General features: G+C 32.8%; 1 protein-coding gene across 1 annotated transcript; it reads right to left on the bottom strand.

Moving 5' to 3' along the window:
• Nucleotides 1–4706: 4706 nt before the first annotated feature.
• LOC114310447 (uncharacterized) lies at nucleotides 4707–5213 on the bottom strand. The gene has a single exon (XM_028256418.2). The coding sequence runs from the start codon at nucleotides 5211–5213 to the stop codon at nucleotides 4707–4709; it is 507 nt and encodes a 168-aa protein (XP_028112219.2).
• Nucleotides 5214–20321: the final 15108 nt, after the last annotated feature.

Genomic DNA, 20321 nt, shown 5'->3' with positions numbered 1-20321 from the left:
AATTTTGTCTAGTGGGTTCATTAAATAAATTATCATCAATAACATAATGTAAAATTTGTAGGCATACATAACCTATTAAAATCAACTTCACACAATGTACTTGAATTTTATATTTTTCCAACTAGGTTGACAAAAATAATTAAACTTGTCAAATTACATATAAAAACAAAAATTAAGGCATAAATACTATTTTGTTTTTAACAAAAATAAAGCAAAATCTATACATTTTACAATTTTCCTTAGTGATTTTTCATTTTTAGAAATCGCCATATGATAATCTCATTTTTTATGTTATCAAACATTTCTTTTTTCGATATATGTAACAAAAAAATAATAAATATGTAAAACGAAAAAAGTCCAGAAAGTTCCAAACAAAATGTAAATGATTTTTCCAGAATCAATATATGACAAATTTAACTACATATATACCATTAATAAATCCTAGCTATTGATTAAATAAAATATGTTTTTAAATGTATAAGATATTCAATTTCCGTAAATCAATTTATAAGATTCAAAAAGTCTATTTCTGTGTGTTCTGTTTTATTTCATTGGCGTCAATTTGTGAAACCCATAAATATATTTTCATATATTTTTAATTTCACTAGGTTTAATTTCTGATAACTCAAAAAATTTCAAAAAAATCTATAAACTACCAGAAAAATTTAAAAAAAAAAAATTAAAAGAAAAAATCAACATTCAATGATGGGGGAATGGGGTAATGCTATGCCCTCCTCCTGGGGTCAATATCGGTACTATTTTAATAATTTTAACAGTTCATATTGTATGGTTTGTCTAATAAAGTATCTATATAAAAAATCAAGTTAGGACATAAGTAATCACATGATAAGACATCAAAAATATATAATTTATTATCGAAATTATGCTTACCGTTTATTATTTTCAAAACAAATGTGATATTATTATATGATTATAAATATCTAATTGACTTGATTTTTTTTTTTAATAATTTATTTGATGAATATTACAATAATGATGATTTGAATCATGGATATAGGCCTGGCATCAACTCCCACAAAGGGCACAGCTCCCATTGGATATCTTTCATCACGACTGTTTAATGAGAAATGTTTTTCTCATTTATGTCAGAGATATTCTGATGTCTCAATATAGCATACAAAATGAGCAGTGAATAAGTGAAAACACACCAGTCACACCATTCAATGAATTTTTATTTTCCCTAAAGGACAACAAGCCAAAAAAGACATAAAAGGAGACTGCTTTAACGTCTACGCTGGGAATAAAACAGCCAGCTTGTCATTTGTAAGGGACCCAAAAATGTTTTCAAACAACAAAATTACTGTATAATATGAAAGATTAATTATATATATATATATGTATATGCAGTTGGGGTGCATATTATATATATCTTTGTTACCACTTTTGTCATTTTTGATTATGACTTATTGGTCTGAGGTTTGAATTGACATATCAATGGTTGCCTCTTTAAGTTATAACCCAACTTTATTAACGTACTAACATTCTATCTTTGACCAAAAAAAAAGAATTTGACTTATTGGTGTGTTAGAGCATCAGCATCAGAGTCGCTACAATGATTTTGACGCTATTGTAGAGAGCCAAACTGTAAATATGTTGATGCATTAGAGTCGCTATGGGCTTCATTCATTTTGACAAAGCTATAGTTCCTCCTCTGATGAAGCGGGGAACTGTTCACAAGGTAATCAATTTTTTATTATATTTTCTTTCCCACACTTTTTTCTCCCGCCAACAAGAACACCATCTCTCATACCGCCATTACTGTCAACACTTACTAGAGCCATCACACAATTTTCATTCTCACCATCTTGGAAGTTCATCAGGTTCTCTCTCTCTCTCTCTCTCTCTCTCTCTCTCGTGTATCAGTTGATGAACTAGATTCACTTTTGCTATTATATACACATATATGTTCTTGCATTGTAACTGTTTGATAAAATGCTTCACTAGTTTGTCCAAGATGCTATGCCAACTGATTGATTCATTAGTAAATCAAGAATGTTGATTTTCAACATTGTTGTTCTCATTTTTTCAACTTGGAATCTCTATTGAAAAAAAAAAAAGAATTAGCTCAAAAACAGAACAACATGCCATATTTTGAATGCATAGAAGGGGTGCAACTTTGAGTCACACCCCTGTGTTTTCTAAGTTGCACCCTCTGCCTTTTTATAATTTTTTTTTTCTCCACCTACACTGAATTGAAATTTTCTCTTAATTGATTCCTATTGCACATTAGGATTGCAATAGTTAAGGATGATAATTTTGGAATTTTATATTTTTGTCATCTCTATAAATAAATAAACACGTGTGGTTATTTTGTTAAACAATCAGTGCACTCACAACTCTTGTACGGATGGAGTCAAATGGAGACTCATTTTTTGCAAATCTTTTACAAGAGGGATCTAACATTGATATAGCCAATTCATGGAGTCTCAGTATATGAGTAAAGTTGGTCAAGTGATTGGCCAAGAGTCTCCATTCTCTACTCAATTGGAATCCACTACTAAGAAATCATGTGGAGGCAACTTTTCCATAGAAGAAGATAATATGGTTGTATCGGCTTGGCTCAACACTAGCTTGGAAGCAGTGCATGGAAATGAGCAAAAAAGCGAGACCTTTTGGAGGAGAGTTGGGGAGTACTTTCACGAGCATAAGATATTTATTAGTGAACGTAATGATAATTCTTTGATGAATCGGTGGTCAATTATTCAACTTGACACTAATAAGTTTTGTGGGTGCTTTGCCCAGATTAAAGCATTGCATCAAAGTGGTGTTAACGAGCAAGACAAGGTATTAATTACATTGATCTTTATACTTCTCCTAGCAGTTTCATTTTACGTTAAGAACCTAATTATTGGTTTTTAATTTTTTTCTTTTAGATTGGTAATGCAAAAATCATATACCAAGAGGTTAATAAAACCTCATTTCAAATCGAACATTGTTGGAATGTATTGAGGCATCAACCAAAATGGTTCGAGCAATGCTAAAACAAAAAATCGAAAAGGATTAGAAATGACCCAACATCTTCACCTTCAACACCAGAGCCAATCAACCTAGCAGAAGATGATATCTCACCCTTAGAGAGACCTATGGGCAGGAAGGCAAAAAAGGAGCGGTTGAAAAAAACAAAGAACCATGATAGTTGTTCTACAATTGTGGATTTACTGAATGAGATGAAAGAAGAAAGAAAATGAGGAACTGAGAAGAAACTTGAACTTCTTCAAAAATCTTATCATATTCATGCTTCAAGGGCTCAAACTGAACAATTGAAAGCGGAAAAGAGAATCATGATGATTGATACAAGTGAGATGTCCCCAATGCAGCAAGTATATTATCATCTACACCAACTAGAAATCATTGACAGTAGGAAAAAAATTAATGATGCGGAGTAATTACATGATTTCTACTTGATTGATTGTAATATTTGACATGCTTAACATGCTTTTGTATTTGGATGTTTTTGAAATGTTTTTGGAATGTTTATGTTTTGGATGACTTCATGTTTAAATGATTGAATCCCAAATGGCTTCCTTGTATGTATGTTGTGGGTAGCAAAACTGAACTGGAGCAAAGCTGGGCCAAAAAGCCATAGTTGTTCACTTGGATGTCCCCCTGGATGTCCCGTGAGAAGAAGAAAAATGCTGAAATTTTGCTTAATCAGTCAACCAGCCCGGCTCTTGTGTTACTGTTGCTTTGTTGTTGCTCTGGTGTTGTCATGGGCCTTATTTTATACTTGTTTTAACATCATTTTGCACTCCAAAAATATGGTTAAACACAAGGAGAATTTAAGGATTATAATGATTTAATTAAACTTTTCCAATTCAATTATAATCCATTTTTCATTACTAAAACAAATAATTAAAAACATAATACATTTTTTTTCCACAAAATAATTAAAACATGACACAATGTCCTATGACTAGGTATATAGTTGGCAAAAGTGCTCAAGAAAATCTGATTGGAGTTGATAATGAATTGCTCTATTTCTAACGCGGTGATTTTGTTGAATGAATTCCATAAGCTCAATTGTACGCTCATGTGACACTTGTGCCAAAGGGGTTTCATTGATTTGTTCAAAATCAATGTCTTGTGCTTCATTGTCATCTCACTCTTCCTCAATAATCATATTGTGCAATATTATACAAGCCTTCATAACAACTGTAATTGACTAAAGATTCCAAGATCGTGCAGGTTCACACACAATTGCAAAAGATGCTTGAAGCAACCCAAATGCATGCTCCACATCCTTTCTACATGCCTCTTGGGCCATAGCGAAATGTTTTTTCTTGTTGTGGACATGGAATTGGTTTCACAAATGTTGCCCATGGTGGATATATACCATCAGCAATATAATACCTCATTGTATACTCATTATCGTTGATGGTGTAACTGACTGGAAGAGCAAGCCCTTGAGCAACGTCAGTAAATACAGTAGACATTTCTGGTACTTTGATATCATTATGAGACCTGAGTAACCCAAAAAATACATGCCATATCCAAAGATCATATGATGCAACTGCATCCAAAATAATTGTTGGTTCATGGGTGCGACCAGTATACATACATTTCCATGCAGTTGGGCAATTCTTCCATGTCTAGTGCATACAATCAATGTTTCCCAGCATTCCAGGAAAGCCACGACTTTGGCCAACTGCTAGTAGTCTAGCAATGTCATTGTTGTTTGGTAACCTCTAATATTGATCGGAATAAATTTCAACCATCGCTTTGAGAAAATAAAATAGACTATTCATTGCGGTACTTTCTTCAATCCTCAAGAATTCACCCATAAAATCAGCTGCTACGCCATAAGCGAGCATTCCAAGTGCTGCAGTCATCTTCTGAAGGGAAGATAAACCGGGCACTCCAGCACTATTTCTTTCTTGGACAAAATATGATTCATGAACTTCTATCGCAGATTGAACACAGAGAAAAAGATAACGTTTCATTTGAAACCTCTTTCGAAATACATTGGAAGGATATACTGGTGGATCAGCAAAATAATCTAGAAAAAGTCTTTGGTGACCTTGCAAAGAATTGCGCCAAATGAATTTGCGGCATCGATTAGAATTATGTCGTGATCTTGATGAACTATTGGCGGCTAGTCGTTGCCCTTCCACAATAGCTGTCCCAATTGTCTCCAACTCATCATCGGAGTCAGAGTCATAAAGAATCATATCGTCTAGCGAATGAAGATCCATATAGAGAAAATAAATACAAAATGAAATAGCAAAATTAGGCTGATGTGGATGAAATTTAGATAGCAATTGGTTTTATTTATATTGAAAGAATATGACCGTTAGAATATAGCCGTTGGAATATGACAGTTAAAATATAGCCGTTAGAATATAACCGTTGAAATATGACCATTAAAATATAGCCGTTGGAATATGACCGTTGGAATATAGTCGTTTTAAAAATAGGACGGTTGGAAAAAATATATATTTAAATTGAAAAAGATAAAAGAATAAAAAATAATATTTTAATGAAATAGAATTTTAGAATAGAGAGTGTGATGGAGTGTGTATATAAAAAGGAGGCTAGCTAAAATACAAAAGTGGATTTTGAGTTATAATTTGACTCAAAATTTGCTGAGACTGATGCGGATGCTCTTGGTTGTTAATTGGTTATGTATGACTCATAGTGAATATAATTATGACATTATTTTAATTATACCTTATGTGATGTTTGGTTATAACTCATTTTTTTTAATTGTATACAAATTATTATGTTTAAATTGGCAAAGAAATTTCTTTTATTAATGAATGAGAAGTTTTATACAACATATTGTAATTTTTTTTTTTTTTTTGTACGTGGGCCTATATAGATCAAATAATTAGATGTTGTATATTATTAAATAAAGTATGATTGGTGTTAGATAGATTCATTAAATTGTGCTCCAGATAAAAACATGACTTGGTTATGGACATCTCTAATAACACATATTTTGGTCATATTATGTGCACTAAAGTGAGTATGGCCTAAATCATATATATACAGAGAGCAATGTTGACCCCCACTTGTAATTATATTTATTTATGATGGTCTCTATATAATTGAGAATTTATAAATATATGGTTAAGGTGAGTAAGATTCAAAGTGAAAGACAATAATCACCCAATAATCTACTGCTTAAATTGCCTCTGTCACTGCCGTTAAAAACGCAACTATTATTTTTTTCTTTCATTCATTTGATTTAGGGTAAATTACATTTACCTCCCCTGAGGTTTCTGACAAATACAGGGACCTCCTCTGTGGTTTGAATAATTACAGTAACCTCCCCTTCTTTACCTGACAATATCAAGATTCCCCCCTGCTGTTAAAAATCACTAAACGGTGTTACTTTTTCCTTAAGAAATTACCTTATTGCCCTTCCCTTGAAAATATTAAAAAATATTTTTGAATTGGAGGATAGGTTTGGAGTGTTTGGAACAGTATTTTTGGATTTATTTTTTTAAAATATTAAAAAACGTTTTAAAAAAAATTATTTTTTATTTTAAATATATAATTTTTATTTAAATATTTTATTTCATTTTGTAAATATTTTAATATTTTAAACTCAAAACACAATTTCACACTCAAATCGTAACCAAGCACATAACTCAAAACTCAATTTAAAAATTATTTTCAAATCTCATAACCAAACACATAACTCGACACTCCACACTATTTTTAAAACTCTACATTCAAATCGTAATCAAACGCATAACAAAAAAATAAAATATTTAAAAATATATTTATAAAATAAAATAAAATCTTTAAAATAAAACTATATATTTAAAATAAACATAAAAATTTTAAAATTTTTTAATATTTAAAAAATATATTTAAAATATCAAAAAAAATGCAACACATAGATGTATGAAATATAATGCACATTAAAATAAATAAATAAATATTTAAAATATAAAATATTTACCCTAAAAAAGTAAATTCAAGAAATTATTTCTAATTGAATTGTGATTCTATGAGTTTTGAAAAGATTTTTGAAAATTTCTAATTAGAATTTTGTATTTGGTTAACACTATGAGTTTTGAATTTTTTTTTTGGAAATTTGTAATTGGAATTGTGATTCTAAAAGAGAACCAAACATGTTTCTAATAAAAAAAAAAAATTCGGAACATGTTTTTATTACTCAAAACTCAATTCAAAAATTATTTTCAAAACTCATAACTAAACACAAACTTAAAACTCAATTCAAAACTTTTTTCAAAACTCAAAACTCTTTCCAAAACTCAAAACCAAACTTTTTCCAAAACTCTATTTTAAAAGAAAAAAAATTTCAAAAAAAGTTTATTTTATTTTTTAAAATTATTTTTAGAATCATGATTTGAGTGTGGAGTCGTATTTTGAGTTATGAGTTTTGAAAAAAAAAATTGTTTGGTTATAAATTTTGAAATTTTTTGAATTTATTTTTTTAGGATACATATTTATATTTTAAATATTTATTTATTTATTTTAATGTGTATTATATTTCATACATCTATGTGTTTTATTTTTTTTTTAATATTTTAAATATTAAAATTTTTTAAAATTTTAATTTTAATTTTAAATATATAGTTTTTATTTTAAATATTTTATTTTATTTTATAAATATATTTTTAAGTATTTTATTTTTTTGTTATGCGTTTGGTTACGATTTGAATGTAGAGTTTTGAAAGTAGTGTGGAGTGTTGAGTTATGTGTTTAGTTATGAGGTTTGAAAATAATTTTTGAATTGAGTTTTGAGTTATGTGTTTGGTTACAATTTGAGTGTGAAATTGTGTTTTGAGTTTAAAATATTAAAATATTTACAAAATAAAATAAAATATTTAAATAAAAATTATATATTTAAAATAAAAAATAATTTTTTTTAAAACATTTTTTAATATTTAAAAAAAATAAATCTAAAAATACTGTTCCAAACACTCTAAACTTATCCTCCAATCCAAAAACATTTTTTAATATTTTTAAAGGGAAGGGCAATAAAGTAATTTCTGAAGGAAAAAGTGACACCGTTTAGTGATTTTTGACCGCAGGGGGGAATCTTGATATTGTCAGGTAAAGTAGGGGAGGTTACTGTAATTATTCAAACTACAGGAGAGGTCCCTGTATTTGTCAGAAACCTCAAGGGAGGTAAATGTAATTTACCCTTTGATTTAAAATCTGTATATTTAGATTTTTATTAAAATCCCAAAACTAGTATCAGATCTTCTTGGCAAATAATTGAAAAATAGAAGACAATGACAACATGTGAATCGGTAAACCTTTCTCTATTTCGAATCATTGACAATTGTACAAATGAATGACTTTCGCAATTCATTACATGGAGCTTGACTTTCTCATTTATATGAATATTAGCAGTTGGACACGTGTATTTTATGTGACTCGTGATTTTTTTTTATTAATTATTAATATTATAAAGTATTTGAAGATAATATAGTATTATAAATTGATAATGTACAAATCTAGTAACATATATAAATTAATGTTTATATTTTTTTAAATATATTTATATATATAGATATTGACAAATATAAAATATCTGAAAAGTAATATTTAAAATCTTTTGTATAATATAGGTAACAATAAGAAACTAATTATTCAAAATTAAATAGTTGGTCATAATGTAATGTTAGTCTTACATTTTTGTGTACGTATCATTTTTTAGTTGGATTATTAAATTCACATAAAAATTAAAATTTGTGAATACCTTGTGTGAAATTATAGATTAGTGAAGAAAGATTTAAAAAAATAAAAATTTACAGTGTTTTAGTTGGTTTGTTTTTTCAAACTTTTATTTTGAATATTTTGGTTTTTATGTTTTTTTTTTTTTTTTTATCTTTGACACTATTTTTTTAATAACCTTTTTATTTTCTTTTTAGATTCACTTAATTTAATATATTTTTATTTTTTAATTTTACTTTTATATTTAAAATCACTTAATCTAAAACACTTAGAAAATAATTCGTTGGGTATTCTTTTTGAATTTTTTTAATAATAATAATAATAATAATAATAAAGCCGTACATGTTTAAATTTATAATTTTTTTTACTAATATCTTAATTTTTAATTCTATTTAGATTATTAGATATTAGATTTTTATGTAAAAGTATAATTTAACTATTAAGTATGAAAAAATTCCACTATCATTAATCACCAAAATTGAGAAAATATGAAAAATTGAAAATTGAAAAACAAATTTAAAAAATAAAACCAACGAAAGTGGTTTTTGTTTAGAATTTTAACATCATAACTTGATTATTAAAGTAGTACGGAAAATATTACAATTCATAAAATATAATTTTAACAAAAAAAAGAAGTGTATGAAGATAACCTATGAAATTTTGAGATGCAATACAAATTTTTGTTTTAAAAGCGTAGCCTCTGTCAAGATTCAAACGACTGCATACATTTTAAAATTCAATTAAAATTATTCACAGTGATTTGATTCATGATGAATAATTGTAAATATTATGTATATCAGTATAGAAGCAGACACAATAGGTAAGAAAGATTAATTATTTTTTGTTTTTCAATCATCATTAATGTAAAAAATAGGGAGACAAATATTTTATTTTATATTTTTTTTATAAGAAGGGAGACGGCTTATTTATATTCATATAGGACTCTTGGAAATAAATATGTCATTTTTTAGTGTTCAACTCTAAAAATAAAGAAATAATTAGTTTATATATGACTTGTCATGACTTTTAGAAAATATAATAGATTTGATAGGATAAAATTAAAATTTAAAAAAATATATATAACATATGACAAGTATGTTTACACTTTTTATAATAGTAGTTGATTAGATTCTTTTTACTTTCATCATTTATTTTTAATTAACAAACTTGTTGCATGTTTTGCGCGCATTAAAAATAAAATAAAATAAATTGTGCTTCCGTTTTGAAGAAGTCATTATGTTCAGGTTTCGGTTTTGTTGCAGTAGCTTAGATTATATGGTTGCCACTTTTTTAGACTCTGACCATGGTATTATGAATTGTGTCAATAAAGAATTAAAAATTTTGAAATTTTGAGGTATAATTTATTTATTTATTTATTTTTATTTATTTATTTTTTATTTTTTTACGATTCATACCTACAGTTTAGAGAAATTAAAGTGACATGCTGATTAGGTGGTCTTTATCATGTAAATTTTCTTCAGCTTGAGGTTCAAAAATTTAAATTACGTACGGTCTCATTTAGTTTTATGTGAGTACTAACCGGTTCAAATGAAAATTATTATTTTGACTCGGTTAATATTTTTGATTAGGTCATAGACAGTATAAGGTAATTAATATGAGGGTATATGTGGTGCTTGATAAAGTTAAAAATTGAAAATTGAAAGTTAAGACACTATTTGACATCCTTTACAAAAGTGTAATTTTTTTAAAAATCTTTTTGGGTCACATTACATCGCTACGTTTTTACACATATTTTCATAAAAAAATAAAAATTATATTTATTTAAATTATTCCAAACACCCTCTAAATATTAAAAACTAAGACCTCGTTTGGAAACAAGTTTTTTTAGTAATTTTTTAACTTTTTAGCTAAAATATGGTGTAAAAAAATTAGTACGTTTGGGACAAATTTTTTATTTTTTACGAAAAGATGTGCAAAAAATAGAGAAAAAGTAGAATCTTTGACTTTTTTGTATAAGTTATTGACTTTTTAATTTTTTTTGTAACTTTTTTATTAAAAAAATCACTTGCCAACCGAGACCTAAATGCTGAATTTTTTGAACTCTCTCTCCTTAAGTTGATTGCGCTCTCTCTCTCTCTGTCTCCCTTTCTCAAGTTCTCTAAGTTCCAACACAAAACAAATTAGTACAACCCACGTCTTTGACTTAAAGGAGTCTTCAGCTAAGGGTGTAAATCTGGCCTGGCCCGGCCCACCCTGGCTCGGGTCGGGGCGGATCGGGGCGGGCCCATTCTCCTGCCAAGATTTGGGCCGGGCTGGACTGACCCGTGGGCCAAAAAATTAAGCCCAGGCCCAGGGGTATTCAGGCTTTGGACGAGCCGGTGGGCCAGTCCAATGGGCTTGGGCCTGGCCTCAGGTTTGGGTCGGCCTTGGGCGGGCCTAACCATTTTTTTTAAAAAAAAAAATTTCTACCAAAATATTATTATTTTCCGTTAAAAAATACACTGGGTCGGGCCGGGCCGTAAGAGGGCCTTAAGCGAGCCAATAGGTCGGGCCGAGGCTTGAAAACAATGGCCCAAGCCCTAGCCCAAAGGCTGGGGCTGGGCCCAAGCGAGCCTAAACGGACCAGTCCATCTCGGGTCGCGGGCGGGTTTTGGGCCGCCCACAGGGCACGGGCTATTTTTACACCCATGTCCTCAGCACATTACACAATCACACGCACACCCACTCCCACTTCTTGACACCACACACATGCACACACAAAAGCTCCAGCTCAACAGAACTAGAAGGTTCTTAATCCTTCTTGATTAAATTAGAATGAATGAGATTAAAACTTAATTGGTTAATTACACATTAGCTTAATTAAACCACACTTAGTTTTAATTAATTTTAATTAGTACACAATTTAATTAATCATAATTTTCAAATAACTCAATTAGTCTAATTAAGGCCCAATTAATCACAGTTAAGTTTATCAATCTAAATCAGATTTTTAATCAAAGTCCCAATAGGCTCCAAACATTAAACTAAACTTATTGAGCTTATCAATTTTGGTTTCTTTAATCATTAAAGCCTCAATTTCTGAGCAGACTCAAAATTCCTATCAATAAATTACATATACAAATTAGACAACTCACAAGCAATTCCAATTTAGAATAATCACGATTTTCAATCCTCATAACTTAATCAACTTAATTAATTCCAATTAAGACTCAATTTAATCAAATCCTAATTTTACTAAACTGAATTAAATATTTAATTAAACTCCCATATGGTTCAATACATGAAATTAAACTGATTCAACTCATCAATTTTACATTGTTAAGCCATTTAGGGCTTCAATTTCTGATTCCGAAATAAATCCTTAGCAAAATCATATACGAATCAGACTCAATAATGCTCATAAATTTCAAAATTAAATTTGAATAATACGCAACTAAAATTCAAATCACCATAATTAATTAAATATAGAATACTATGCGCGGTGGGGTTGTTACAGTCTCTCTCCCTTAGAAAGTTTGGTCCTCTAAACTTATGGCACTTGTATCAAAAACAAATCATATATCGTTGCCTTATTTCATTTCTCTTTTCTAAAGTAACTGCTTTGAACGGTTAATGTAGCACTCTGTACTTCTTGGTATAATGGAATCGTATTTTACTCTTTGATTAACATAGTTGACAACCTTCTCAGTCGATATTTGAGCCTTGGTTGAGGTGTTACCAGTGGTTGGGCGAGATTGGATCAATAACTCTAAGTTTGAATAATTATTATTGAGTATTCTCCACTCTTTTATCATTTTCTCTCTCCATACTTTGAATCTTGATGTTACGTTAGAATCATTGGAAAGCTTACTTTTAGAGCTTCAATTTGGACACAAGAACAACCCTAAACGGAGTCCAAACAAGAGAGTTATGTCTGTTTGAAGTTTTCGAATCTATGTTGTGTGCATAGTACGCTCAAGCGGACGTTTCACCCCTCGAGCAGTCCATAGACCCGTCCAACTCTTTTTTTCAAAGTTTTTTAAGATACTGGAAGTCTTGATTCATCGCTCGAGCGCCCTTTTGACCACTCAAGTGGTCTGTCTAGAGTCACATCTTTAAAAGTCACTTTTTGGGTCAAATTTCTTCACTTTTGACTCTTTCTTCTCTATCTTTCTGTCATTTTTGCGTTTTCAAACTGTTTCACCTTGATTTCATCAATTTCTAAACATCTTTGACCCCGAGTTCCATATACCAAAATGTAGAGCTTGGCGAGGGCTTCCATTTAATTTGTCGCGGATCGTTATTTCGTCATCGATGATTTTTGAATTATCTCCTCTTTGCTTCAAGAGGTAGGAATTCTTTTGTTCCTCTATGATACCTCTTTATAGATAGACATGTGGTAGTTTTTGTTGCATTTAAAAATATGTTTGCTAAGAGATTTTCCAAAAGCATGAAAGGAGGTTTGGGGTTTGAGTGTTGGGAGTTGAAATTGTATGATTGTTGGTTGATTTGGTATATTGGGAGGTAGTTAATCATGCCTATTTAATTGTGGTGAAAAGCCCTAATTTGTTATTAAGGGTATTATTAAAATTGGTAAAGTTGGATAATGGGTGAGTTATGCATCATGTGAATGAATTAGTGCCTTGGTTGCTAAAGACGAATTAATTGTGTTTGTTTGGTTATTGTTGCATTGTGCTAGTATGCTGTTGTGTCGAAAAATTTGGATATTGTTCAAGAAAAGGGGAATATGGTTAAGGAATAAAAGTGTTGAGGATTTGGAACAACGGGTTGATTTTGGAAACAAAATGAGGTGTGTGTCACTTCTATGAACCGAAAAAGGGAAAATGGTTGGTTGTGAAATGATTTCATTAGAAATATTAATATTTTGGAATTGTGGAATTTAGTTCATAAGAGTCTTCTATCTAACTGTTAAAGGTTTTTTTCTTGGTGACCGGTGGAGGATGGCATTATTGTTGCTGAATAGATTATGTGTATGTATTACACTAGTGTAATATTTATGTGTCTAGCTTGTTGTGATATTGTTTGGAGATCCGTTTCTCTCCAGTTAAGCCAGTAAAGCGTGGTGCCTTGACAGAGATTCCTCTCCTTCCGGTTTGTGCCCGGAAAGTGAAACCACGGGGTTGTTCCCCTCTGGGTGAGGCCGATAAAGCATTATGTGTTATGTGGGCTGTATCGTTTGCCATCTGTGTTGTAGGCCCATAGAAAGGGAAGTATGTATTACGTTCAGTTATTTATGTTTAGAAATGTTTGTTTCTTGGTATCCTGTTACGGGATATGGTTATGACTTATATATGTGAATGTGCTTTCAAAACAAAAGTGAAGACAATTTGTTTTTATATATATATATATATATATATATATATTAATGTGGAGGTTTAAAGAAATAAGGTTATGCTATGAATAAATGCTTTTGGAACTAAACTGGATAATTGAAAAGAAAACAAATGGTTTTACACATTGTGGCATTCAAATGGATGTTTTCTGAGAAAATATACTTACATAAGTATATTTTGAATATTAAGCTATCACAATATTCATACTGTACGTCATGGTGCATTCATAATTATAGATATCTATACGTTGTTATTATTTAGGATCATGTTGGGACCTCTACTGGATTTTATGTTCATCATATGTTGCTAATCATTTTTTAGGTATAGGTTGAGAGATGATTCAAGACTTGTGCTCTTCCTTAATTGTTGGCCATGGGGCCTATACTTGTTGGCAGAATGCCATTGTTGTAAAATGGTTGAATCCTTACTTTTAATGTAGCGATGTAAGCCTACGGGTATTTTGTTTAATTGTAATTCCTGTTGCATTCCATATATGTACGATTGAGAGGCCTTTTATTTATTTGTGAATGTAATGTATGTATGGTTCCGCATGTTCTTAATGGAAATGGATTTATGTTAATAGATATGGTAATGTTATTCAAGTAATAAAAAATGGGGTTTGACAACTTGGTATCAGAGCTAATTGGGTTTGAATATCTTGGGCTCGTAGGAAATGATTTTTACTACAATGGGTTTACTATGCTTGGTGAGGACATTTGCATATAGTTAGGATAAGTGTTAGGACTCTATGTGTTGCATTTATGTGAGCATGGAATTAAGATTCATGGATAGTGTTGGTAGCCGATGAACTTGCTTTGAGGTCATATTGGAAACACGCTTGATCGATGTGGTTTTCAATGAGAATTCCTTGAGAGTTCTAGGACGAGTAGACTTGATTTGATTATGTGATTAAATGTTTACCTGTTTATGTAAATAGGATTGTGTGAATTTGGTGTTTAGTGGTGGTGAGTGCGTGTGCATCAGAGAAGGTCGTTGTATTGTTCACTAAGTTTGGTTTTGTTTTTGGTTTATAGAATGTCTACACGAGGTAGTAAAGGTCGTGTTTGAAGTACATGTGTTTGTAGGGGCACAACAGTTCCATTAGCACCTGACATTACAGCATTAACTATGGGCGAGGAAGTTGCAGGCGATATTGTAAGAGCGCTAAGAGATACTCTAGCTCGGAATAAAGGTGACCATGGCCCTACCCTCAAGCTTAACAAGGAGTTTCTCCACTCTAATCCACTTGAGTTTTTTAGAGAGCCTAAACTGTTGGAGGCAGAAGATTGGTTAGAATAAATTACTAAGACTCTTGATATGCTCAGAGTCGAGGACGAGGAGTTGAGGGTTGTTTTCGCTGGTTTCTACATGAAGGGAGACGTCGGTTATTGGTGGAAGTCTGGAAGGATTTCTGTGGGCACCACTTGGGTTGCTTTCACTGAGGCCTTTTTGGTTAAATATTTTCCTCATTCTGCTTGGGAAAGATTAAGAAAATTAGTTTGTTGAGTTATGTAAGGATGATACTCATTTGCCATAATTTAAGGCAACGGTCACTAGTTTGTCAAGGTTTGCTCCAGAATCGGTCACAATAGAGGAGCATTGTTGTCTTGAGTTTGAGAGGGAAGGTTGTGTGGGAAAGGTTTTCGAGGCTGTGTATAGAGATTATCACACACTTCTAGAGGCAGAGGCTCACATGGAAGCCGTTATTCTTGAGGTTGGTCAGGATGGGGAAGAAAAGGCCATATCGGTAATTCTGACTATTCAAGAAGGTAGTAGACCTAGTAAGAATTGGAGACAAGCGAGATCTCGGGCACAAGCACGGCTATCACCTCAATCTACTTTTGTTTCTTTAGACTGGTCCTTTGGGAGGTCCAATCAAATTCAGGCTTCTTTAAGTCAATTGCGAAATAGAGGACCGCCTACTTATTCTAGGTGTGGTCAGTTGAGGTCATATTTGGCATCGTTGCCCTCTGCATGGGTAAAGCCAGTTTCAGTACTCCAAGCGGGGATGGTGGTGATGTTATAATTTGGCAGAGTGTTATTGTTTTGTAATGTAATGTGACGTTATTTTATTTTGGGCTTTATGCCTATAGATGTTGCATATGTATGTTTGTGTTGTGGTGAACCCAAATGCTATGGAAATGTAATTAATCTTGAACTTGCTTGTATTGTGTTGAAAAGTGTTGCGAGAATTGGAAATCCTAGTTTTATTATGATGCATTATTTTCCAGAGTTAAGCATGTGTTGGCTTGTGATATCTTGGATTGATTTAGAGTTGCTTGTTAAAAAGCAGAGATTTATTTATCGTTTTGACTAGTCTAGAATGTAGCGAGGATGAAGTGTATGGTTCTAAGTGTGTGTTGTTTTGGGTGGTGTGATACCTTAGGGTTCTGTGAGATAGGTAGAAGTTAATTGGTGGATTGTGAAAGTGTTTGGAGGAAAGTGTGAGACTCGTGTCTCTTAATGATGAGGGTAGTGTTTGTTTTGTGATTCATTGAGACTTAGTAGTTTTGAGTGGATGTGATTTAGTGATGACGCTTAAGAGTTAGGTGGTGTTACTAGTAATTGTGTGGGGTTTGTGAGAGGAATGAGAAATTCTTGGTCAGATATTGGGAATATTCCTTGAAGGAAAGGCACAGTTGTAATTCCAAAGGATGAGTATAGTGTTGGTGATGAGTGTTTTGTATAGACGGGGTTATGTGAATTATCGTTGAGCTTATTGGTCATTTTCACGTAGTGAAATGAATGTATTTGCCATATAGGCATCAAAATGGTGGTTTGTTTGGGAAACAAGAGTGGTGTAGTCTAATCTTAGAAATCGGGTGTGATTCAAGAAATATGTGGGTTTGTGTGTGAAACTCCATTTTAGAGTAAATAGTGTTGGGTATCATGTCGATGTTTGGTGCCGAGTGTTAAGGGTTGTTGAATTGGTTAGTCGGTTAGTTATTGTCAGAAGTAGGTTGACATACAGTCACCTCGAGAATAGCTTGGAATTGAACATAAGGGTTGTAAGGTTGGGCAGTGCTATAGTGTGGACTTATGAGTGTTAAGTCTCGTGTAGGCAAATGTGAAGTTGGAGTGAGCTGGTGGTAACCAGGTTAGGGTTACATGTTAAGGGTTTCGTGTTGTGAGCGCTTTTGCATTGTCATGTGATTGATAGATGGTGATAGGATGAGGCTCCCAAGAATATGTAAACTTTATTTGTGCTTTCTTGTATTATTAGCAAGGTTGTTATTTCTATTAACTTGTTAGTATAGAAATGTTGTTTTCAATGTTATGGAATTACTATAAGAGTGATGGGTATTGTTGGTTGACGGTTGAGGTTCACCAGTTATTTTATGTTGAGAAACGAATTCGGAAAATGAATTTTTTTTTTTTTTTTTGGGTTGTCGCTTGAGATGGCTGTGTTGAACTGTAATGTTGTGGATTTAATCTAAGTGGTAATAAAAGATTTCGAAGAATAGTTTATTTGATTTAATAAAAGCTGAATCTAACAAATCATGAGAATGTGAATTATCATGTGTTCAGAGTAACACTTTATTTTGTTTTCGGAGGATGGTTGTAAAATTTTTAGTTTTATATGGAAATCGAAATTTGGTTGTGGGCGGTGCAAGTTTGAGCACCTTTTCAGAAAAAATAAATAAATAAAAAAATATACAAGAGTGAGATTTTCAAAGAAAATGAGAAAATGAGGATTTTTTTTAAAATTTTTTTTAAACATAGATGTGTTGTGAATTATGTCACCTCTCATGGTTGGTTTGTGTAGTGACTTAGCTTGGGTTGCTAGTCGTGTGTTTAGGTCTCTTGTTTTGAAAAGGGCTTGGTGTTATTGGGGCTTATTGTGCCAGAGAGTTGTATTTTGGGCTGTATCTTCGTAGTAAGTCCTCTCTTTTTTGTGAGAGGTAACCAAGAGTTTTGTTATGAGGGTGATTTTCTTTTCCTTAGTGCTCTGGTGTTGAGTGTTCAGTGGTGGTTGACCTATTTCGTGCTCTGGTGTCGTATCACATGCGGTAGAGGAAAGCGAAAATCTCTCAGCGTAGCACGCGCGAGAGAGGAAAAAGAAAACCCTCTTAGCGTAGCACACGCTAGAGAGGAAAGGTATCAGTCAAACTGAACCGGAACTTGCCTGAATGAACCGCACACACAATATCGTGCCTACACAAAAAGAAACTTTGATAGATAAAATATTACAAAAACGCATGTAGGTAAAACGCACATAACAATGCAAGTGAAAAGGTTACATGACAATGCAAGCGAGACGGGCACATAACAATGCGGGTGAAAAGGTACATAACAATGCAAGTAGAATGTGCGTGACAATGCAAGTAACGAGGGTGCATAACAATGCAAGCAGCGTGTTCATAACAATGCGAGAGAAATGTGCATAACAATGCGTGTAGATCGTGCGTGGTAACGCAAGTAAAAAGGTGCACAACAATGCAAGTGACGTGCGTGACAGCACAAGTTAAAGAGGTGCAAAATAATGCGAGTATAGTGCGTGACAGCGCAAAATAGATGTGCAAAACAATGCAGGTAACGTGTGTGACGATGCAAGTAAATGTGTGTAGCAGCGCAAGATAGAAAAGTGCGTAACAGCGCAGGTAAAGTGCGTGACAGTGCAAGATACGAGAAGTACGTAACAGTGCAAGTAAAGTGCGTGACAGCGCAAGAAAGGAAAGTGCGTAACAGCGCAGGTAAAGTGCGTGACAGCGCAATATATGAGAAGTGCGTAGCAGCGCAAGATATATGGGGTGCAAAACAATGCAAGTAACGTGCGTAACAGTGCAAGTTAAAAAGGTGTGCATGACAATGCAACGAGTGTGCGCTTGACAACGCAAGTAAAAAGTGTATACATATTCTGTGCACAATAATCAATGCATATTCGATCCAATATGCTCAATGAAGAAATGCGCATCTTGACAAGACCAATTTAGTTGTGACCTCCGATTTACCTCTCGGAGGAGTTGCAATATACTCAGCTCAAAAAGGGCACGCCCTGTTCATATTGGTGAGAGATAACATCTGCTGCTGCTTTAATTGCCATTCTGACTTGAAGCAGGCTTAAGCTTGGGGTCGAGATACACTCATACTCCAGAGAAAAGCGAGGCCAGACAAGATGTACCTGGAATGCAGTCTCGGAATTTGCTGAAGTTGAAACAGACTAAGATGCTCCAAATTTTCTCTCTTTTCTTTTGCTTTGCAGTCTGGGACCTAGATAGCTTCAGATAGGTCCTAGTTCTACTGTTCCCACATGACCTGGGTTAAACCCTACAGTTTTATGAAAGGACGAATCTTGTTTTGCACATATGTGGAGAATGGCATAGCACTCCTGAGCACTAAACGATTTATTTTTGAAATTAAGAAATGAGTTCTTGACCGGGTATTGAGCCTACAACTGAACACAGCGCACTATGACTCAACAAAGAAAAATAAAAGGTAAACAACCTAAACACATCGAGAAATACTCGAAACGACTCAAAATAAGAATCGAGACAAAACAAAAGACACGACACTCAGACATGCACAGGGAGCCTGTTTCTCTGGGTATTGTTTCCCACCCTTTCTCATTTGTGATTCTCGCATCACTCTGGCACTCAATCTCTATTTTCTTGAAAAAGCTCTTTTCTCACTTTTTCACTCATAGCACATCTCTCTATTCTTCAATCTCTCATTTTTCATCCCTCCCCTGGGTGGTTGATGGATGAACAGGAAGTTGCGGGCTCATGCCCCTAGTGTTCTGCTGGATTCTCTTTCTTTTGCTCACAACAGTGAACTTTCTCACAGTGGGGTTGCGGTGCAGCCAGATGCACAGCAGATCTACAATTGACAGTGGTTGACGATGCCCTTGGCCAGTTTGGATGTGATTAAATCTGTCCAGATGGGGGAATGGAATATTCTGCTCCATTTCTGGTTCGTGCTTCGCACTTGGCTTGATACCTCGTTGCTTGGAGGATGAGAGAGCTTTTAGCCCTTTGTTGTTAGCTTCAGTTGTGCCCTTTTCTAGCAAGTATGATGCCCTTTCTGGCAAGTAGAGTGCTGACAATGGGAGAAAAAACAGAACACCCGACTCAACTGTGCCCCTAGTTCATCATTTTGACCATTTTTGTTTTGGCTTTCTACGAAAACAATTTTGATCAATTTGAGAGTTAGATTAACATGCTTGTTCAATTTTTTGATTTGAAATCGTGCAAGTCAGGCTATGAGCACTGAAAATTTTTCTTTTTTGGGTCCAAGAAATGGTCCAGTTTTGGGAAAATGAAATAATTTTCGAGAGAATTAGTCAACTCATTAAAAATTCTCAAAAATTGCTTTTGCAAACGGCCACCGCTCAACGAGCATGGAACCTAC

This window comes from Camellia sinensis, chromosome 8 (genome assembly GCF_055761805.1).
Source record: "Camellia sinensis isolate YWXY chromosome 8, ASM5576180v1, whole genome shotgun sequence".
Classification (NCBI taxonomy): domain Eukaryota; kingdom Viridiplantae; phylum Streptophyta; class Magnoliopsida; order Ericales; family Theaceae; genus Camellia; species Camellia sinensis.
This window is presented reverse-complemented; position numbering and strand designations above follow the sequence as displayed.